This window comes from Phoxinus phoxinus (genome assembly GCF_949152265.1).
Source record: "Phoxinus phoxinus genome assembly, chromosome: 4".
Taxonomy (NCBI): Eukaryota; Metazoa; Chordata; class Actinopteri; order Cypriniformes; family Leuciscidae; genus Phoxinus; species Phoxinus phoxinus.
Genome location: NC_136879.1, coordinates 24,665,384 through 24,688,858, shown reverse-complemented (window position 1 = coordinate 24,688,858; position 23,475 = coordinate 24,665,384). Strand labels below are relative to the sequence as shown.

Sequence of the window (23,475 nt, the reverse complement as noted above, 5' to 3'; positions counted from 1 at the left end):
AAACGTTCTGCGTTCTAATTTAGGCAAACTGATGACATTTGATGCACTATGTACCACAATAATATTTATACCATAAAAATATTTGCCCTGTCTTTTTTTTTTTTACTGTTCAACCTTGGGTATAGGCACCACTCGTCACTGTTACTTTTTGCGTCCAATCACAGCGGAGGAGGGGCGGGACAAATACTACACCGACCCATCATCCTATTTGTACAACGCCAGAACAACAATGGAGAAGTTAATCTTGCTGTTTACTGCATTTTTATATTCAGTAATATTCTTCAAAATGAGATAGTAGTAACACGCATTACTGCCATGGTTATTCTGTATCATAGCAACCAAAATATCTCAGCAGTGCCACCACATGGCTGTTTTCAGAAGAGCACCAGGCAATTTTTAGCTGGCTAAAAATGCTTTGGTGAACACATGATAATTTAATATTTATTGCTAGGTATATGGCCAATTAGTATTTTTAGCATTTATGCAATATACTGGAGCCAAACCTGAGAAGGAAGTTCAGAAGATTCCACAGCGTTCCTGGACACGCAATTTGCGTAGTTGTAACTCATGGGCGGGGATTATGCTAATTATTAATGAGCATGCATGCACGCCTTATTTACGAATGTTTGGAATTCCTTAATATACACACGATTAACTACCGAATCTGTGTTATACGAAGAGTTTGTGAATCCGGAAGAGAGTTTTCATAAAGGTGCATTTTACACGCAAATTGCTTCTTATTAATACTTATTTGCTCGTATATTTACGAAAGTTGCTTATTTGCTAATTAATACTTATTTGCTCATATATTTTACGAACGTTTCATGAATGAGGCTCATTGTTTTAAAGCAGCTTTACAGAAAATGTATGTTTATCCATTACAATATAATTGTAATGTTTTAATGTAATGTAATTTAATTGTAATGTACAATTAATAATTTTTGTTTGCGAATCATTGTTTGCTAACATGTATTCATTTAGGCAGAAACAATGAGCTCATTAAAGCAATTCTTACAAGTTGTGATTGCAATGATTACAATATATAGACAATTTGGCAGTTGTGTTTGTTGATTCAGAGATGATGCTGATAATATTACATCAAATGAAAAGTAACAAACATTTTCTGGTTCAATGCATGTCAGAACATTCTAGATTAAATAGATCACAGTGCTGAGTGGACGGTATTTAAAAAGACTGCATAGTCTGGATTGATTTGACAACAAAGGTTTCCTGCCACCTTGTGTCCAAAACTATGCATGACCGCTTTTTAGAGAAGGCATTTGAATGCTAGTTAAGTTTAGTCATTTGTTGTATCTGTTGTTAGAATAGGCGGTTTACTGTATTACATTTTTTTACCATTATATTTGATAAAATATGATAAAAATCAAAGAATATAGTCAGTCAAATCAGTATAAAATAATATAAATACATTTTGCATTTTATTTAATACTATTATAAATATTACATTTATTATTTCATTGATAAATCTGAATTATTTTTTATTTTAATATTAACAATGTCTTTGTAAGACTGATCTTTATATTCTAAGTATGTTCTAACATGATATCTAATCCTATTGTTGCATGTCATAGCTAGCATCTCTTACCGGACCCTGGGTGTCAAAAAAGCGTCCGATGCTGTTGCGTAGCTTGTTGAAGAGCATGGGGTAGAGAGCTGGACTGAGCTCCAGTCCAACAAGGTCTTTGACGTTGGTGCGAATCTGCATGCCCACCTTCTCATGTGTACAGACCATCAGAGCCAGCAGACGCTCCAGAAACCTGTTAAGAGACGTCTCGCTGTTCACCTCACAAGAGCCCATGGAGATCATGGAGCCCTTGCGTTCGGTCAGGGGGCCCATGGGAGGGCTGTAGGTGCCTAGGCTAGGGGTGCTGCGCTGCTGGAGACAAACCCCTCCAAGGGCACACAAGAAACCTGTCATGTTGATCCACTCCTGAGGACAGAGAGAAAACAGTTAGCAAGGAGGGCAGGGGAAACTATATAACGGACTGATCATCTAGTTAACTACCTGTCCATCTTCCACTTTGTTTTTCGGGTGGTTGAGTATGTGTTTAGTAGCCTGCTCCCATTTTGCGTGTGTGTCTTCCCATGCCTAATATTGAAATATAAAATTTGAGTCAAATAAAGATAAGAGAAATACAATAAAAATAAAAATCTCAAACATACATATGAAGACACACACAGTGATATCCTCACCTCTATGTTTCCAGCTGTTGGGTGCTTTATCCTTCTTAACAGTGCCATCACTCTCTTTTGAAGTGTGTTGCGTCCTGAATGCACAAATGAAAATATAGCTTAAGTGCTGTTTTATTTTGCAATTAGACCAATAATCCATGCCATGAAATCAAACATTTTTAAAACAATTGAATGATTAATTTTTCCCATATCAGCATCAAATGCTATATTTGTGGCAATAAATAAAATAAAAATCACACCATAAAATAAATAAATGTTTATTTTGCCAGATAAGTAGTAACTTTTTTTCTTTCTTTCACAAAACCTTAGATCACAAGGAGTCCATGTTCACCTCAACTCAACCTTAGCTGAATTTTGGTGGAAAGATTATAGTGTCCCACAAGTTTAAAGCTGGCAGTCTGATTCCATGTCACAAAGACGGTTAACCACTAACCTGTAGCCATCATATTGCTGACGGAGGCGAGCTCTATGAAGGTGTTGTAGTTGGGCAGGACCGTGTGCACGGGCAGCTCGTCCACATTGCAGCGGATGTCCGCCTCCTCACAGAGATGCCGGAAGCAGGACATGGCCACCAGCACAGCCTCTGCGTCAGGGCTCCACAGGAAGGTGTAGAGACACACCTCCAGCTTGGTCTGAGCCTGTTTGCTGATGGGGATGAGACTGCCCTGTGTGGCACACTCCTGCAGACCAACAGAGCAAATAATGAGCTTATTTCATCTGGGTGGACAATTTTCACAGAATTTAGGGTGAATTTATTAATTTCAGATAGATTTCAGAATCAAATTTTGATTTTAAAACATTATTGATGCAGATTTTCTGGTAATATTAAGAAAATTTTAAATTACAAAAATAAATGACTGGCCAAAAAGTCTGCTTCTACAAAAGGCTACTTTCTATGAAATATTGTTCAAACATCAAATTTTATATAAAACCTTAACTAATAATTCTAAACTAAAGAGCACAGAACCACAGGTTAAAAATCAAGAACCTGATATCAGTTATGATTCTCTCAGATGAAAACGGTTTACCTTGTTCTTTAAGAGAAACTTGTTCCTGCATATGAGAATCTCCCTGAGCCACTTTAGTATCTCTGTACTGTTGATCATCTGGTGTCCAATCAGCTTCTTACAGATGAGAAATAAGACCTGAGAGCTGAGAGAATAAGAAGAATATAGTAAGATAATCTTTCCACTCGCCAACTTAACAACTTTAACCAATCTTAACAACATGCCCACCTGATGTCCCAGAAGGTCTCAATGGGTGCGTCAGGGTTCCACAGATCAATGGTTTCTGGCTGATGTAAGACCAGCAATGCCTGGGGGAGAATGAGCAAATCACTTCTTTTAATAAACATTTTCAATTATAAGGGTGCAGAGTAGCAGTGCTATTTTATTATTATTTATAATATAGTATTTATTCATATTTTTCTTTTTTAAGTTATTTATTTTTCATTTTAAAGGGGGGGTACAATGGTGTTTCATGTATTCAGAGTTGTTTACAGTGTTAAAGAGATGGATTCTCATGCTAATAATGGCCAAAGTTTGAAAAGTTATTTTGAACGAATAACAGAGAATTTCTGTGCTGAAAATCATACTTCCGGGTTGCAACACGTTTCGGCTGGTTTTTTTCTATCGTAGATCTAATGACGTAGACCAGAGTGGAACTCCTTATATGAGCATTGCTCTCGGAAAAGCGCGTTCACGCACACGTCGACCAGAGGAGAGAAAGACCGCGCTCATCGACGCGCTACTACCGGAAATCATCATCAGCAGGGCTAAATAGGAATGGTTGATGTCAAGAATGTCTCCAAAAAAGTGTGTTTTGGGATGTGAGGGAAAGTTTACCTTGTTCAGCTTCCCAAAGAACCCAGTGTTACTGGAACAGTGGATGCAGTTTGTATGTTGTGGATGCTCCCGCTTGACTCTATAGCTCCGCCCACGCCCAGAATCAAGGACCTCGGCTTTTTCCGGATAGAATCGGAAAGCTGTATTTTTATTTTATAAATATGATGAAACTAAAGACTTTTTGGAGATATGAAGGACGCACTATTACTCTATAGGTACTCAAGATGAACATGAGATTGACTGAAACTAAGTATTTTACCCCCCCTTTAAGTTTAGTTAAAGTTTTAGTCATTTTGTTATGTGCTTTTGTCATTATACGGTTACGTTTGATCACCAAATATTGTAAATGCCGTATTACTGTTACTACAAATAAAGCTCTCTCTGATTATGCTACATTAACCGCTTGACAAAATAGTGTTGTCTGATCTACCTTTTTGGGTACACACATGGATTCAAACCGTGCTTGAGCTATATAACAATGATTAGTTTTCTGTCGATAAAGGTATCAAAACAGTTGCTCACCTGTCTAATAAAACGCATAGTTTTTTAAAGAGTCTTTGGTGTTTCCATGGTTTCTACAGATTTCCATGGAAATCATGAGCTTTTTTTGAGCTGTCAAAGGTCGTACTTTTGGTGACAAATAAATGGAAATTTCTCAGCCCAGCTAACACAGAATGAGTAAGCATTGTTAAGTTATATAAACTACTGACACTGTAACAATACTACAAACAGTCATACCTCCATGGCTTCCTGGGAATGCTCAGCACTGTGTGTGAGAGGAACCAGCTGGACCAGACCTTTGATGAGCTCAGCTGTGCTGTTCTGGATCTCTTGACCAGGTTTCCCTGGGTTCTGATGGTGTGAAAATGCAATTAGTGAAGTCAAATTTCAAAAAATCATCCCTAAACAACTCTGTGCTGAGTTTACATGTAGAGACACTATTTTATCCAAAAATCACAATTCACATCAAATCATGTTAAGGAAGGAGTGTGAAAAACGAGAAAGATTTTTCCACAAAAAAGTAATCTTAAAATAATAATAAAAATAAAGAACAATAAATCCACATGTAAAAACTAATCTGGATAATCCAGGATTTAAACCAATCAGAAAACATTTAGCTTAGAAAACACAAACACTGTATGATTAGAGCTTCTTATGAGAATTAAAGGAGCAACAGGTCTAAGGTGACGTGCTTAGCTGTTCTGATGTTAAAATACTTTCTCCAATACTAGCGTAATATGCAGACATCTGTAAGCAAATTACCTTTAATACAAAAGGTGACTCATAATACTATTAACAAATTCTAACTGATTATTTGATCCATATTACTGCCCTGTACTCACATGCAGCATTAGTTTGGGGTCAGCGTGAATGAGTTTGACCAGCGCCAGCAGCAGAGAACGCGAATCAAGGTCTGTGGACTTCTCTTTGAACTTTAAACTAGTTGTCATTTTCTCTTTAAATGTCAGACTCTGCAAGAAAAAGATGTGCTATTTATACATAATGAACTGTTTGGATGATAACGTGTCTCAGTGTATAGAATTGTCTTACTGGTGTCATCCTCAGAGGTGGATGGGCACTGAGACTCTGAATCACTCGGCCCAGTGTGTCTGCAAACATGGTGCGCAGTTCTCCTGAGTAGCAGTAGATGGCGTCAATCTTCGGCCACCAGTCTAGGTGAGACTAGCAGGAACATGAAATATGAATCATCAATGAACAGCAAAATTAAAGCAATTAAAGCACACTTCTGTAGTGAGACGATTCTGTTCTCACTGAATGCGATTTCATTGTGAAAGTTTTAATAAGGCATTATTACTGATGGTTCCCCTAACATTATTGGAGGGCTGCAAAAAAAAAAAAAAGTATACTTCGGTTTATGCATAAGTGAGGGTCTGCATACAGTGCGCGACTGCACGTGATGCAAATTTCTTCACCAGAATAGTATGCGCGCACTGCATGCCTGCTACACGATTTTTGTACTTTGAAAGGCTATGTGTTTGACTGTACGCATATGCTAGCATACATGTAAAATATATATAGTATCTTTACTTTCACATCATCAAACAGTAAACTTTTACTCATGCTGTTGGAAATTGTCAACTCTCATTACAAATGAATGACTTTAGAGCACCGCAAATCATGGTCAGTGTGAACAGCCATAAAGAAACCATACTTACATTGGTGATAATTTTGTGCAGGGAGTTGACCAGGACAAAATGGAAGGTAGGAGGAGAAGTCGAGGCCAGACATACCTAGTAAAGAAAATAATTAATAAAAAAAATATCTCGAACTCTGTACTTTTCATGGCACTGACCGAATGTCGGTACTACGGTGTGATAGTAATAATATGAAATCTTGGGTTAGTGATTGTCTATAATCACCTTGAAACATGCTGGATGCTATAACATTCAGTAACTGAGCTTACCTTAAAATGCTGGTTGTTACGAGGATTGACACGATAACATGACACAAAGCAGTCGATCATCAAATCCACATCGGCGCTCTGGCAGCCTGCACCCCTCGAAAACGGTTTAGTGGGGTTAAAAAGAAGACCCTGAGAGAAAAGAGAGAACAAATTTACACACAACAAGAAATACAGAAATGAACATTTAATTTCCTTCAGACTTTAATTGCTCTGTACTTCACTGAGAAAGTGGTCCTTCTTACCTTAAGGTCCATGACGATGGACTGAACTAGGAGAAAGATTACGGAATTGTCCTCCCAGTTGATGTAGGTGCAGGCTTTACAAAGTTTGACACATGCAACGGCCGCACTCTCAGTCAACTGTCTGCTGCCACTGTGTTGTCCCAGAGCCTTCCGTAGACTTTCAACAAATGACTTCTGTTGAAGACAACACAACAGCTAGATTTGTCTGCAAAGCATTTGTGTACATAAAATATTTGTCTGTCATTGGTTACATTGCTCAACTGCTACATAAAAGACTTTGGGAACAAAAGGAGTAGACTCAACTGATAAAACACTGAGTTAGGGATGGGCGATATGGCAAAAAAAAAAAAAATCCCAGATTTTTTCACAAAAAAACCGATGTACGATTTAAATTGATCCCCCCCCCCCCATTTAAAATCAATCTGCAGATGACAAATAAATTGTTTAAAACAAGTTTTAGTTTTATTTAATTATATAAAGTGCAATCAGAAACAACAAGCAACCTTTGTAACAACCTTTGTAAACAGTGAAAATGTAGGCTAACATAACATAACGTAACATAAAATGGGTGGATTGGGATTGGAGGAAATGTAAAAAAAAACAAAAACTTGCAGCACAATTATAAGTGTATTGTGATTGTCAGTTGGTGACTAAACAGAATTGTATTAAGTTTAGTGACAACACAATGTTTACATGGTACACTGACTGTATGCTACTGTTTTTATTATTGCTTGACAAAAATTCCACAATTTCAATTCTTGTGATTTGATTTTGATCTTGATTCAATATCGATTCCTTTGGATAAATATTAGGTACAGTAGATACGTTATTGTGTTATGTTAAATTGACAGAATCTGAGAGCTGAGAATTTATTTTATATCAATAGTACCGTAACCTTCTCTGTCGGTGTCAGTGTCCTCTTAGCTTCGCGATTTTCTCTGCGTGAGAAAATGGATGTGTGGCGTGAGAGCGTGTGGAAAGTGACAACTGTGTGAGTCTCACGGTGAATTCGTGAGAGTTGGCAGCCCTGCAGATTCAGTTTGTAAATGTTTTTGGCAGGTGTGCTTGTGCAGCCACTGTCTTGTTCATTTGCCATGTTGTTTATGTAGCTCTATGGCAAACGCGCTGAGCGCGTTCGGAACTACGGGAGCCCAGAGGGAAGCATCGGCGGATATTATAGAGAAAACCGATTTTCATTCAAACATATCGACGTACATTACACATTCGAGTTAATCGATAAAATCGATTTATTGCCCAGCCCTACACTGAGTAGGAATAGCAGTCTGTGTGTGTGTGATTCACTGTGTGAACTCTGACCTTGTTGGCTTTCTCCTCCCCCCCTACTTCTTTGGTGATGCTCTGAGTGATCTCTGGACAGAGGATGAGGAGGATGATCTGTAACGGCCACACAGCAGCCTTTCTCTTTGCGCTCTCAGCAAAACTGTCTACCAGGTCGAACAGTCTTTCTGCACAGTCTGCATACACAGAAACGGACAGATTAACCTCTGTCATAACTAAACATGGACTTCATCAAATAATCTAGTAAGGAAGTCAGTTAGGATATTAATTATTGTGCCACTCACCGGCCATGTCAGCCTGGGGTCTCTGATAAAGCATAGTGAACTCATCAGGATAGTGTTCAACCCAGTTCCAGAAGGCCTGACACAAACATATCAGATATATTTACTATTATTACCTTGCATATGAGGAGAATTATAAAATAAAATATATATGTATATATAGGTGTTTTAATCTATTGTACCGTTTACCAAAGCACATACCTTTTCCAAACTGCTGATTACTGAAAGCTGGGCTGGCTTTTTCAGAGATTTGAATTTAAGAACGGTTTCTAAAGGGAATATACAGGAAGTTATTAAGCAATACAAGACTATGTATTTGTTGAATTCACTGCCTTTGTGGTTTAATACTTGCACTGTGCCATATTGTGATTCTAATTTTAACGGTGCAGCCCTAAATTACCCATAAAATTAGTCATCAATAATACATTTTCAGAATCCTGAGGCAGAACAACACATAGCATGCTTTACCTTGTAGCAGTCTCTTTAATTTGGAGCAGTCTACATTGATATACTGGATAAGCTCAATGTCATGGACATCCACTGTGTCCTCTGCACAAACTGTGAGCTCCTGCAACCTATGTGAAGACATTGGTACATTAACGTTAATAATTTATGATGACTTTAACATTGATACAAATCACAAAGACTTATATTGGACTTATAATAGGCTTACAATGTTTACAATAAGAACATTTTAATAGTCATTATGCAGGTATTTTTGGGGCTGATTCACACATTGAAAGCAGTCCTAGAACAAAGCCCTGTGGATCCCCCAGTGTGTTAGAGAGGTACCTGGTGGAGATACGACTGAAGACAGCATTGAAGTTGTTGCAGCTGAGAGAGAAGAGCACGGCAGAGGCGGAGCTGCGCAGCTGAGCGGCGTGCTGCTGGCCCTCACGGTACGAGTGCAGGAAGTGACAGATTTCAGGCAGCAACTGCTTTACCAACATGGCCTCATCCAGCCTCAGGCAGTCCTTGGGTTGCTGATGATGCACACAAACACACAGTATACCGTTTTATCTATATTCTCTTTTTTACTGTGTGCATCTACTGTGTTTTAAATGCTAATTCTTATTGTGTACATTATTTTATTGATGTGGTGTCTGCTGTTTTTGTAAAACACAAACAAGCATACAAATGGGCTTGTCCATAGGTGGCTAAAATTTGTCAAAATGATAAGAATGACTTATATAAGTAGTAAGCAAGCTAAAACTACAGCGAGTTGAAAGCACTTCAGGATCAGCAGCAAGCAGGAAAGGGGGAAGAGAACAGAAATGAAATCCAATAAAGCACCCAACTAACACATTAGTGGATCAATGCACTGCACGGATTCTGGGTCAAGCTGAACACCCTAAATGTGTGACAATAATGGCAGAGGGGAAGTTCTGTACTTTCAGGGCAAAAAAATCATGCCTGCCAAAACAAGTTAATAAAAAAAATTAATAGTTGTCTTGAATGTTCTTAAATTTTAGTAAAAGAATTTAATCCTGGACAGCACAGCAGTAAACTGTACATCCCCATCTCAATGACAAAAGGAAATGACAAAAATAATTTTGTAAAAACAAAACCAAACGCACAGGACAGAGAACAGCTGTGTAGCATCTGGTTAAGCAAAAATTCATAATCTATACAGGAAAGTCCAGACGATCTCAAGACAAGGAAACACCTGCAAATGTAATAATCTCCTGACAGGCCCGGGTTCAGAGCTCTCTGTCTGGGAGTAAAAGATTTAATTGTTTTACCAGAACTCGGCTTCTAAGACTAAAAGTTCATGAACAATCAAAAAACATTTCTGGACAGTTCCTGTCTTTTGAGACCAAAACAACATTTATGTCCCTATAATGTCCACATAAAATCATCTAAATGCATGTTACAGCCGGTTTACACTACAGTTCAGAAAGTTTTTTTTTTTTTAAGTCTCTCATGCTGTGGTCATTTACTTAATCTAAAATACAGCAAAATAGCAACACTAAATATTATAACAATTTAAAATAACTTTCCTATTTTAATATATTTAAAAATGTAGTTTATTGCTTTGAGAAATATCTCAGAAAGTTTTCTTTCGGAAATTATTCCAATATGCCACTTTCTTATTATTATAAGTGTTGAAAACAGTTGTTTTTGAGAAAACCATGATAATTTTTTTTCAGGATTCTTTGATGAATACAACATTCAAGAGAACCGCATTTATTTGAAATAGACATTTTTTGTAACATTATATATGTTGTCACTTTTGATACATTTAAAGGAGAACTCCAGTCAATTTTAACATTGAGCTAATTTTTTTGTAAATTTGGAGTGCTGTCAATACAGAGAACAACGACAAAAATCAGTGTTGCCTACACCGTGTTATCCTCTTTTTAAAATTTGCACCCCGTTGACTTCAATGGGGCAAGTTGTTTTAAACCTGCTTTTAGCCTCTTAACATCCTTAATGTTTCATTACAAGTGCCCAGCCATGTTAGATGATAACTTCAGAGTGAACACGAGTGAATCTGACTGCAGTAGATGTGAAAGATATGAATAAAAATGATGTTATTTCAGCCAGCGCACAGACCTGTATTTACATCCTGTTTTCGGTCGAAGTCCAAAGTAGTCGATTGTCGAGTTCACGCGCGTGATCATAGGTAACTAAACCTATGCGCGTGAACTCGACAATCTAGCAGTGTAGGATTTTTGTCGTTGTACTCTGTATTGAGTTGACAGCACTCCAAATTTACAAAAAAAATGCATCCTTTAATGCATCCTTGATAAATAAAATTATTTAAAAAAAAATACTGTTCTAGTGTATCTAGTTTTGATTATACCATGGCATGGTTGAAAACTTTATTCTGGCTAGCTGACAGTTGAGATTCATTTTCTATAACCATGCGGCAATGAAGCAGTTCCTGTTTCACCACATTCAGTTTATTTCGTAGAGCTATACAGAGATAGTAAAAGAAAAAGACAGAAATTGGTCAAGAAAAAAATTATAAAAAGGACGATATATATCTATTTTTTTAATCATAATTTTGCTTTTTTTACCGAAAATTAATTTCCATATGTATAAAAATTAGGGCTGCACGATATGAGGAAAAGCTGCGATGTGCGATAACATTGTTTAATATTGCGATGACGATATGACTTGCGATAAATGTGATTGTTAACTTACTGTTCCCATGTCTTAGTGCTTTAATAGGTTCTTTGCGTGATAGGTCAAACGTTTATTACCTGCCTGGTTCAGAATAGGCTACACGATTTTGGGACGATCCGTTTGACGTATGGGTGTCGTGGAGATTCGTAATAACGACAACGGGCGTCCGGACGCAAGATTCGATCGTTTCATCTCGTATAGTGTGTCATAGTGGGCGACAACCTACGTCGCGTCTTCGATGCTTCACGACAGAAAGACTATAGCATGTTTAATTATTTAACGGTCCTCCACGACGGGTTGAATATGTGAGTGAGGCGAGACGTGAGTGTGTGCGCCAGTGAGCGTGTGAGATTATGTGTGTGTGTGTGTGTCTGCGTGCGTGCGTGAGTGAATGTTTGCGAGTGAATGTGTGTGTGTGACGGCACGCGATGACTGGTCGGAAAGCAACGTGTTGTCTGACATGTTTCTTGTCCACGATTTTTAGGAGTCAAAAACGTGTAAGTTAGTGCTAATCTGAGCCAGGCATTATTCATCGTGTCAGGCTGTCTGTTGCGATGTGTTCATCGCGGGAGTTCATATCGCGATGACGATGAAAATTCGATGTATCGTTCAGCCCTAATAAAAATCTATGGAAGTATTTTGGGTGATACAGGTCAGGGCGTGAACAAGCAATAATAGAACAATTTTGATTGTTTTCAATTTTGCGTTGCGTTCAGAAATAAAGTTGAAACCAAAGAGTGGGACAATGCTGTTAAAAGGCAGGACATAGAATAGACAAAACAAGCGAAAGGTCGGACAAAGTTGACTCTGGAATAGGACGAGCTACTCACCCCTGCCAGACACTTCTCCAGTGTGTCCAGGATAATCAGCTGGGAGAGGTAGAGGTTTTTTTCGGCAGCTTCGCCAAAGATCCGCTATGAATGAGAAACAGAGAAATGTGATATTAGCTATTCCAAAATCTAGAGAGCTACCTCTCAGCCTACATAGGTAGCATTCAAACCCAGATGAAACCTTGCAAGTGACCAAATTGCAATGCTCTACATAAACAGCGACTTTTACGAAAGATGTAATTTCAGTAGAGATTGTAGTTAGCATCTTGCTAAGCTAACAGTGTGATATTCTAATACCCATAAAAACAACAAAAATATTACGTAAAATGGTTAATTTTTAACTTTTATCTGATAATATATAACTTATTTTCAGTACTGAATGAAATAATAATATTATATTTAACATTTCTCTTGCTTTATCTGCCATCTCGGATTTATTTTTGCAATGCCAAGGCAGTCCACTTGTAACAGAGGCCCTGTTTACACCTGGTATTGAGATGCGTTTTGGTCGACCGGATCACAAAATAATGGTCGTGGCACATACCCGTTTACACCAGGGGCCTCATTTATAAAACTTTGCGTAGGATTTGCGTCAGAAGTGGCTTACGGATGAAACATAGGACGTGCGTACGCACAGAAATATTCAGATTTATAAAACCGTGCGCACGCACATCCTACGCAGTTTTCCCTTAATGAATCACAATCAATTCTAAAATGTAGCGCAGCTTTTGCAGCTTCATGTCACGCCCATAGTTGCCCATAAATAGTCCGTGAAACGCCCACAAGTTAATATTCATCGATTGCGAAATCATGGCAAACACAGAGAGGAAATAAAAAAAACGTAACTTCACTCAATGTGAAGTAGAAGTTATCGTTGGCGAGGTGGAAAAGAGGAGAAAAATGTTGTTTGGAAGGCACAGTGTGGGCATTACTAATGCCAAAAAGGCACTTGAGTGGCAAAAGGTTGCAGACGCCGTAAATGCTGCAGCCTCACAACCTCGGACCGTGGCCGAAATAAAAAAGAAATGATCGTACAAGATCAGCCATTGTGCGTCATTACGCATTGTGATGGGGCATTTTATTCCCATCCATTTAATTGCATCTGACAAGCTACAGATGTCAGTTACAATCTACGTGGAAATGGGAAATAGTTCAGTGCAAATATAATTTGACGTATGGGTGTCGTGGAGATTCGTAATAACGACAACGGGCGTCGGGACGCAAGATTCGATCGTTTCAACTCGTATAGTGTGTCATAGTGGGCGACAACCTACGTCGCGTCTGCGATGCTTCACGACAGAAAGACTATAGCATGTTTAATTCTTTAACGGTCCTCCACGACGGGTTGAATATGTGAGCGAGGCGAGATGTGAGTGAGTGCAACAGTGAGTGTGTGTGTGCGCCAGTGAGCGTATGTATGTGTGTGTGTGTGTGTGCGTGTGTGTGAATGTTTGCGAGTAATGTGTGTGTGTGACGGCACGCGATGACTGGTCGGAAAGCAACGTGTAGTCTGACATGTTTCTTGTCCACGACAAGATTTTAGGAGTCAAAAACGTGCAAGTTAGTGCTAATCTGAACCAGGCATTATTCATCGTGTCAGGCTGCGATGTGCGATGTGTTCATCGCGGGAGTTCATATCGTGATGACGATGAAAATTCGATGTATCGTTCAGCCCTAGTTGAGACATATGTCATACATACGTTATTTTATCAAAAATAAAACAAACTAAAGTCATATGCATGAATACCATGATTCAGTAGCTGATGAAGACATTTTTACTATGTAAACAACTTTCCCCAGTGGACAATTAATACATCTATCTTACATCATCTATCTATTTATCTATCTATCTATATATCTATCTATCTGTCTATCTATTTGCATCTATATCTGCTCCGCCAGACGGACACATTGACGAGAATATCAGTTTTGTACCTTAATTCGTTCTGTTTACCATATTATTTATGAGGATGAATTGCATAACATGCCAATATTATTGCAGAACATATTTCACTTTTCTTTTTGCAAATATGTGTTAATTTGCATTTCTGTTGTAATTTTCATTTGATTTATTTTGTTTTACACTGCAGATCGATGAACGGGTGTTCGTGTAGGCTGTTAATTGTAAGACTTGCTTTGTGAAGTCTTCATGTTATTTATGAGAGGCAGTATTGCCATTTCTTTTACACAACGGTCTACAGTTTCACACACTTTCACGTGTTCTTCCATCTGCCGACGGTGTCGCCATTTCTCATTTCACCCGTTTTTGTGCGTACGCCTGGGTCAGAGCTTGCGTGAAGAACCGCACATTTTCCCGTGAAGTTTGCTTTTTATAAATACCAATTATTGCGTAGAGAGCGGCGTACGCCTTCTTTTGTGAGTATGCAACATTTATAAATGAGGCCCCAGGTGTTTTAATCCGTCTCTGTCCTGATTTCTCCGAGGGGAGATTCACGTCTATGGGCTGGTAAATTATGTTTTTTTCAGATCTTTCAAAATAAGCTTGTGCAATTTACATATGAACACGCCCAAAGATAACGGAAAAATACAGAGAGCATCAGCTTTCTGCTCTGACAGCCGCACAACCACCCCGAATGTGGTTAGTGTGTGTTAGAAATCAGGAATGGTGAAAGAACATAATTCGTACTTGATTCGTTTTTCATCTTAAAACCAAACTTGGGTATTCAGCAAACAAATTTAAAACTTTGGCTTGTGCGCTTCACATAATGTTTACACGTTAGGTCAATAGGTGTAAAGTAGGCGGTCTTTTGTGGCTGTTCGAACATGTGTTTTCAACTACCTCTGAAAGTGGTTGAAAGTGGACAAGTCAAAATGTTTTACACCCTGTTTACACCTGTATTTAGCGTCGTCCACTTGTGATTCGATCTCAATACCAAGTGTAAACAGGGCCAGAGTGAATGGAACTTCATAAAACATTTATCAAACTGGGAAACTTGACTGTTATAGATGTGGGACTTTAAGGGTGGGACAAAATATCGATAGGGCAATATATCGGTGTCCTTCTCCGTGCGATACAAGAATTGGCTTTTATACCATTGATGGGACAAAAGTGTAATTAAACATCTTTCACCGAGCGCTTAGACATATAGGCTACACACAGGAGTGCTTGAAAGCAGGCGTCTATCAGCGGATTCGCCTATCAGTGGACATATTAGGGATCCGCTGATAGACGCCTGCATTCAAATGCTCCTGTGCGTACCTGTGTAGCACTTGGGGAAGAGCATCAAAGACGTCTATTTTACAACATGTTTTGGAAACTTTGATCATTGTAGATAATTTAAAAAGTATAAGCATAAAATGTTTAATTTACTTAAAATGTTCAAATTTAATTTACAGACAAAAACTTTTAGTGCTGTTTTCTAACAGTTTTGACCTGAATAAACAGAAAATATGCACTTAACCTTTTCACAGGCATTTTGTTTTAATAGTTATAGCATTATAGTATTGTCTAGTAGTATATTGATTATCGCAGAATTGCTGTAACGTGATATTATCGGTATGGTGAGCCATGTATCGCGTAAAATATGGAATCGTCCCGTATTTAAAGGCAAAATGATACGGGACATGTATTGATGATTTTACATAGACCCACACATAGTTTAATAAACAAATAAGGATTTTGCAGTGTGGATAATACTAATAGTAGCTAATTGTAATAGTACATGTAAATAGTAAATTAAATCAATTTCACAAGAAGTAGAGAAGGTAATGTGCGCGTGATTGCATGTTAGCGGCGTTTTTGTTTCCATAGCAATGAGTCTAGAGAACATGCGACTTAAAGCAGCATGCCGTGACAGACAAATCTGTGCTTTTAAAGGTATAGGCCTTTTTTTTTTTTTTTACATTGGATAATCTCTTAATATAATATTCCATACATTGTCAGAGCTTGGTAACTATTATATTTGTAAACATTATTAGACAGATTAATTAATAGATTATTATTAAATATTAATCATATATATGCATAATAAATGATGATCCTGTCATACACAATGTATGACTTCATTTAGTTTTAGACTTCATATTAAAAACATGATTACTGGTTCAGTAATCCCTAACATATACAAGTTTATTTTTTAAATAAATAAAATAATCAAATGTAAAAAATAATAATATGAAATGTGTTCTGTTGCAAGCTCACATACTTGATCTCGTGATTTCTCGTGGTTTATTGTTGTGCTGTCAAGTTGTCATGTTGAAATAATCAGTTCCATGTCCTTGACACATTTTTCTTTAATCCATTTTATTATGTATTAATATTTATTTATTTAGCTCGTGTATGGGTGTCCCTTATTTTGCCTCACTGAAGGTGGCAACCCTAATACTGTATCGTATTGTATTGTGAGGTACCCTGTGATTCCCACCCCTAGTGGACTTACCATGTTGTTCACATTTTTGAGGATGTTGGTCAGGCCGTTGATGACGAGGGCAAATTTGTACTTGGAGATGTTGATCAAACATTCTTTGTTGTGCTCTGTGCTCACTTTGGTGTGGGTGCTCTGCTGTCCTGTTTTAATAGGGAGCTGTGAATGACAGATGGAAAAAGAAAAAGAAAGTGATTAAAACCAGCAAAATGCTATCATAACCGTGACTAATGGTCAACTGCTTATAGGCTTTTCAATGTGTGATGCTGATATCTAGACCAGAGAGCAGGGCAGTAGAAAATGCTGATTTATACATTAGCACAGAAATTATTGGGGTTGACAAGATTTTTGTCTTTGAAAGAATTATCTTACGCTCACAAAGACTGCATTGATGTGCTCAAAAATATATTAAAACAGTTATAATATTACAATTCAAAATAATTACAAATTTGAAAATGTAATTTATTTATTCATTACTTTAACGTCAAAAAGATCCTTCAGAAATGATTTGCTGCTCAAGAAACATTAGTTATTATTTTCAGTGCTGCTTAATACTTTTGTGGAAACTGTAAAACATTTTTTCAGGATACTTTGATGAATAGAAAGTTCAAAATCATTTATTTGAAATATCATTTTTTTTAACATGATAAAGGTTTTAGTCACTTCCGATCAATTTAATGTGTCCTTGCCGAATAAAAGCATTGATTGATTTCTTATATTAACAATAATATTTTTCAAAATCTACTAATACAAATTACTACATATTTAAGTCACTGAAAAAGAAACAAATATAACCATTTTATTTACAGTCTTATCGAAGGAAGCTAAGATGATAGAGGACGCATGCGTCTGGTTAACAGGTGTGAATGTTGGGTTCCTGTGGCCCAGGCTTTCAAAGGCTCTGTTATGGCTTTATTGAGAGCACTGGGTGGAGAACAGCTTGTAACATGTGGGACGCACAGACTGCAGAGCGAGAGGTCGCACAGTCTTAAATTTGACACACCCACCCCTAAGAGAACATCCAAGCCCTTAAAGCACCAACCCACCCATCCTGAGTCTAAATTCTCAAACTTTAGGTGTTAAAACAAAGCGCCTCCAGCTCTCCAGACTTCCGTCCTGTGCCGCACACCTGCGGGCCAGCACATCTGCTCTTGTTCTCTCCAACACACACAAGCAGTTAAAGTCTGTGCAGTGGGAGTGTTGAAAGCACACATGGTCTGGCCGTCTTAATGAAGCGTATGTGGAGTGAGGGGGCGGGGGCCTCTCCCCCCTCTAAGCGTTCCCTGATGAGGAATTGGTCCTCACTGTTTCCGAGTACTATGGCTCTCCTCTGGATCAAAAGAACTTTGACTGCGCTAGAAGTTATACAGCTTGTGAACAACTCACAAACGCCAACTAACTGCTCTGATGTATTGATCGGTGGTGTTTTCTTGGCAAAACAAGTTTGAACCAGGTTTGCAACATGTCCCAGCCCTGTCCTTCCCTCTTCTCACCATCATTTCAAATCTTTCCTGTACTTTGTATACAATGATGAGATGAAAAAGAAAGAAAAAGTTCCCATAAAAATACATTTTTATCCATCTGCACAAAATCTTTGCGCATAAAAAAAGTATTCTCAACGTTTCATTAAATTAAGGTTAAACACTGTAGTTACATGGACAATTTTAACCATGTCTTCACTACCTTTCTGGGCCTTGAAAGTGGCAATTATGTTGCAGTCTATGGAGGGGGTCAGAAAGCTCTCAGATTTAATTAAAAATATCTTCATTTGTGTTCTGAAGATGAACGAAGAACGTGATTAATTCAATTTTTTTTAGTGAACTAACCCTTTGAGCAGCACTACAACTGTTTTCAGCATTGATAATAATGAGAAATGTTTCGTGGTTATCTAATTAGCATTTTAGAATGATATCTGAAGGGTCATGTGACACTGGACACTGGAGTAATGATGTTGAAAATTAAGCTTTGCATCACAGGAATAAATTACATTTAAAAATATAAAACAGTTTTCAATTATATTTCATAATATTACTGTTTTACTATATTTTGATAAAATACATGAAGAGCTTTTAAGACTTTATCCAAAAATATTAAAGTGTCTTTCTGACCCCAAACTGCATCAAATTTATCAAATAAATTCATCACCAACAAAACCACAGGAAATACACAGTGAACATTCTATAATCACACAATAAAGTCCAAGAGCACACCACCAACAGTGCCAACTTAACTAGTACACTCTTAGAAGAAAAGGTTCTATATAGAACCTTAAATGGTTCTATAGGCGCTTCGTATTTGAAACCCCTAAAAGGTTCTACACTCTTAGAAAAAAAGGGTTCATTGGGGTTCTATATAGAACCATAGGGTTCTTTACTCAACTCCAAATAACCTTTTATGCTAAAAAGGTTCTATAATGACAAGAAAGAACCCTTTCTTGGGTTCTGTATAGAACCTTTTAGGGGTTACAAATATGAAGCGCCTATAGAACCTTTTAAGGTTCTATATAGAACCTTTTCTTCTAAGAGATAGCCTACACATTTAGCAGAATAGCTAGGAATAGTCTGTTTTCTTAAAGGAACACGGCGACTTTTTGAGACTTTAGCTTATTCACTGTATCCCCCAGAGTTAGATAAATCCATACATTTCCTTTTCATCTCAGTGCGTGCCGTAACTCTGTCTGACGCACCCACCGCTAGCCTAGCTTTGCACTAAGACTGGAGGTAAATGGCTCCAGCTCGCATTCTGCTCCCAATAAGTGACAAAATAACGCCAACATTTTCCTATTTATATGTTGTGATTTGTATAGTCACACCGTGTACAAATTAGCACAACACTGAGCGAACTCTCTGCTCCTCATCACGGGGCTTCTCAGGTGCTGTGAGCAAATCACTACGCAGAAGTAGCAGTGCTTCGCCTTCTGAGAATATAGTTCCCAATATGTATACGGTTAGAAGATGGCTGTGTCTCATGTGACCTTGTTATTTGTACACGCTGTGACTATACAAATCACAACATGCAAGGAAAATGTTGGCGTTATTTTTTCACTTATTGGGAGCAGAATGCTAGCTGGAGCCATTTACCTCCAGTCTTTGTGCTAAGCTAGGCTAGCGGTGGGTGCGTCAGATAAAGTTACGGCACGCACGGAGATGAAAAGGGTATGGACTTAATTAACTCTGGAGGATACGGTGAATAAGCTAAAGTCCCTAACAGTCGTCGTGTTCCTTTAAGCAGCACACTTAGCATCGCCTACAAATGTGTCAAAGTAGTCCAAGCAAGATTAATCTGATCAATCTAATCCTTTTTCAAATCTGATATTTCAACAAATCGTAGCTGTTAATCTGCTTTAGGTAAGCAGGCCTATATTTGTGGTGCAAGGCAGCAAGGAACTATTGGTTGCACTGTTTAAGTGGTGTGACAATTGCAATGGCCAGCGTGACAGGCGGCATGTCAGAAAAACTCTGAGAAACCATGAGGTCCCCTCCTTCTTTCCGGCCCACTACAGTGTGGCCCTAAGAGAAAAGCGCGTGGATGGAAATGAAAGTCTCAAGACCGGAGAAGAACCCAGCGCACACACTGTCTGTACACGCATAAAATACACGCACTCTTCACAGCACGCATAGCCCAGCCCTATTGACATCCATTTTAATGCAGGATGCCGATGGACAGTGAGCACTTTGTTTCCCAGGAATGGTTTAAAATTCCAGAAAAGTCAGGGACCAACCGCTTCCCTAAATGTGCACTTTGGCAGAGCAGGACGTGCTCATGTATGCTATGGAGAGTGGAAGGTATATGAACAGAAAACACAAAGACAATAAAAAATATTATCAGATAAATCGACTTTGATTATTTAAGATTACAGATTGTTTAATGAAACTTTCATGGGCCACTATTCAAGAAAAATACGACTTTTGTTTTCACCCATCACATCAGTTGGAAGGGTCTTCTTGGCTAAACTTTTCAAAACTGCAGGAAAATTTGCACCCATGTTAAATCATTTAGCCTTTTTCCTGGATATTGCTACAATATGACCAAATCTACTCGAATGTTAAAAGGATAGTTCACCCAAATGTAAAAATATTCTCATAATTTATTACCCTCATGTCGTTCCAAACCTGTATGACTTACTTTCTTGTGAGACACAAACAAAAGAACACATTCTTAAAAACGTTGGAATCCAAACAACACTGGACCTCATTGACTTTCATTCAATATGTCATTCAAGTCATACAGGTTTGGAACAACATGAAGGTTTGGTGATTATACATAATGACAAATCTTTATACCTTTAAAGTCCCCATGAAATTAACATTTTTGAAACTTTTTGGGATTTTAGTATGAATATGTTAGCCTTACTGTTATCTATAAGATAGTGTGCTCCAAAACAATGACAAAATTCGCATTTAGAAGATAGAAGCATTCAAAACTTAGTCTCTCACTTCTGCCAATATCAATGATTTTGATGACATCACTCTGCAGCATCTCATCAGATTTTCTGTCCAATCAAATGCTCTCTAGAATCTAAAGCATCCCGACCCCTGTGGCTAAAATCGGTCAATTGTTCACACTTTTACTATTTTCTACATGGTGAATGGCACATTAAAAAATTCCACATTTCTATACAGGGGATCGGGAACGATCTACAAAGACTAAATATGTGACCCTGGATCACAAAACCAGTCACAAGTCGCATATTTGTGGCAATAGCCAATAATACATTGTATGGGTCAAAATTATCGATTTTTCTTTTATGCCAAAAATCATTAGGATAGTAAAGATCATGTTCCATGAAGATATTTAGTAAATTTCCTACCGTAAATATATAAACCGTTTATTTTTGTGAGTGAATGCAGCACAATCGCGAACATAAATGAACAACTTTAAAGGCGATTTTCTCAATGTCTCGATTTTTTGCACACTCAGATTCCAGATTTTAAAATATAGTTGTATCTCTCGGCCAAATATTGTCCTATCCTAACAAACCATACATCAATGGGAAGCTTATTTATTTAGCTTTCAGGTTATGTAAAAATATAAAAAAAATTATCTGAATTAAAAAAAAAGACCTATCTGACTGGTTTTGTGGTCCAGGGTCACATATGCTTGCCATTGGAAAATGAGAAGAAAAGTTTGGAGAATTAAGTATTTTGACGTTAGTGTCACGCGAACAGTCTGCTCTGGTCCAGAGAAAGGTATTAGGAGGAGAGAGGTAAGGAGGAAACTGCGGCTTTACTGAACTCAATGGCTTCTGGACGAGCGGTGATATAAATGAAACGCTATTGGCTATTTAAAAAAAGGGGAGGAGCTGTTTGATATGTCCCATCCTGTCTGCCTGTTTCAGTGGAAATTACGCCAATACATTGAATAATGCTGCGCGTTTAAAGGCACTTTAGTGGAGCTTTACATATTTTATGACAAAAACAATTGAACGGAAAATACCCAACAACATCACGTCAAAATTTTCTCTTAAATTAAATTACCATCCAAAAAATATATCCAAACAAGTGTCATCTTCATTCAGGTAAAAGCTTTTAAAAATCTCTCAAACCGGCATCTATGTAGAACACAATGCCTCATCAACCTCTCATTCCTGACTCAGAGCGTTCCCCAGAGAGAGGACAGATTAGTTTTCCATGACCATGCAATGGCATCTGTGAGGTCATTGTTTCAAGGTGCTCTTTGCATTCATACAGCTGCTGACAAGGCAATAACCACCACTGAGAACTTGCCTATTGCAAGCAGGAAAAAGCCACACATCACTGCTGATCAGCTTAAACAATCGATCCTTGTGTTATCCGGTAGTTTCCATTCAGGAATCCTGCAACTTATAATCTGCTTGTAATTGCAATTGTGTTGAGCAGCTGTCATTCAAATCATGAGAACATACAGAGGAGCGCATTACGCTTCCACCAAACAAGTGCCTTAAGCTCTCTAATTTAAAATGAACTACACCGGCTTAGCGATAAAACAGGCTAAACTCCTTTTTACACTTTCATTAAACTGTTATGAGCCCCTAATCTGCAGTATGAGAAGCCAAACCCTGTGAAAAGCCTCTAAACTTGAGAATAACAAGAACACCCTTGGGGGTGGGGGGAAAGTACACTTTAGTGTACTTTCAAAAAGAGTACTTATTAATGGAAATAATATACTTTAAATGATACTTACGTGCAAAGTGAATGCAATGTTTTTGGACAATAAAATGCATCATGTTATTTGCATTTAATTAAAGACATGTTATTGCCATTTGATTAGAAATGACTTCTATTGTCTTTGAAATACAAACAAGATTTTTTGATAAATTTAACGTTATATTGAAACTTGTATGTCATGAGTCATGACTCATGCATTGTATTACACATTTGTAATGATGACGTTGCAATTTAGTATATTTAAAAAGTATTTACTTTAAATGTATAATTGAATAACACTACAGTTAAAATTGAGTACTGTACATGCATTTTAGTATGTTGATCTCAAAACATCCAACTAAGCGTACTTTAAAGCGTGACAAAAGATTATTAAAACTATGATTTCAAATGTACTTTAATTTTACATGATTAGATGTGCACTATAAGTGTGTTAAGAAGTGAAATCATGAAAGTGAAGGCTACTCCTTTTAAGAATCTTTAATGGCCTTTTATGTCATTAATATCATATTGTTTGAGTAATAACAAAAAAATTACTTTTAGGATTTGAAGTATATACATTACACGTGAACATTTAATACTAGTACAACTAAGCACACTTTTTCAGGAACAAAACCGCTAAGAGCAAAATCAGAGGAATGTATGCACGTCAAACCACTAAAAGAAGCTTAAAATGCCCA

The 23,475-nt window shown here is 37.6% G+C and overlaps 2 protein-coding genes across 8 annotated transcripts in view; both read right to left on the bottom strand.

The window, feature by feature from the left end:
• Positions 1-23,475, bottom strand: part of vezf1b (vascular endothelial zinc finger 1b) — a 534,049-nt gene that overhangs the window by 61,907 nt on the left and 448,667 nt on the right. The window lies entirely within an intron of this gene.
• Positions 1-23,475, bottom strand: part of nf1a (neurofibromin 1a) — a 77,434-nt gene that overhangs the window by 52,817 nt on the left and 1,142 nt on the right. For all 6 annotated transcript variants that reach the window (XM_079611301.1, XM_079611303.1, XM_079611304.1 and 3 more), the window contains exons 2-20: positions 16,668-16,811; positions 12,268-12,351; positions 9,098-9,288; positions 8,774-8,880; positions 8,507-8,574; positions 8,309-8,384; positions 8,043-8,200; positions 6,726-6,899; positions 6,484-6,612; positions 6,236-6,310; positions 5,610-5,741; positions 5,402-5,530; positions 4,797-4,910; positions 3,450-3,529; positions 3,243-3,366; positions 2,648-2,894; positions 2,215-2,288; positions 2,027-2,110; positions 1,607-1,951 (exon numbers count right to left, since the gene is read on the bottom strand). In XM_079611301.1, the coding sequence (XP_079467427.1) occupies positions 1,607-1,951; positions 2,027-2,110; positions 2,215-2,288; positions 2,648-2,894; positions 3,243-3,366; positions 3,450-3,529; positions 4,797-4,910; positions 5,402-5,530; positions 5,610-5,741; positions 6,236-6,310; positions 6,484-6,612; positions 6,726-6,899; positions 8,043-8,200; positions 8,309-8,384; positions 8,507-8,574; positions 8,774-8,880; positions 9,098-9,288; positions 12,268-12,351; positions 16,668-16,811 (2,535 nt within the window). The remainder of the gene's footprint in view (positions 1-1,606; positions 1,952-2,026; positions 2,111-2,214; positions 2,289-2,647; positions 2,895-3,242; positions 3,367-3,449; positions 3,530-4,796; positions 4,911-5,401; positions 5,531-5,609; positions 5,742-6,235; positions 6,311-6,483; positions 6,613-6,725; positions 6,900-8,042; positions 8,201-8,308; positions 8,385-8,506; positions 8,575-8,773; positions 8,881-9,097; positions 9,289-12,267; positions 12,352-16,667; positions 16,812-23,475) is intronic.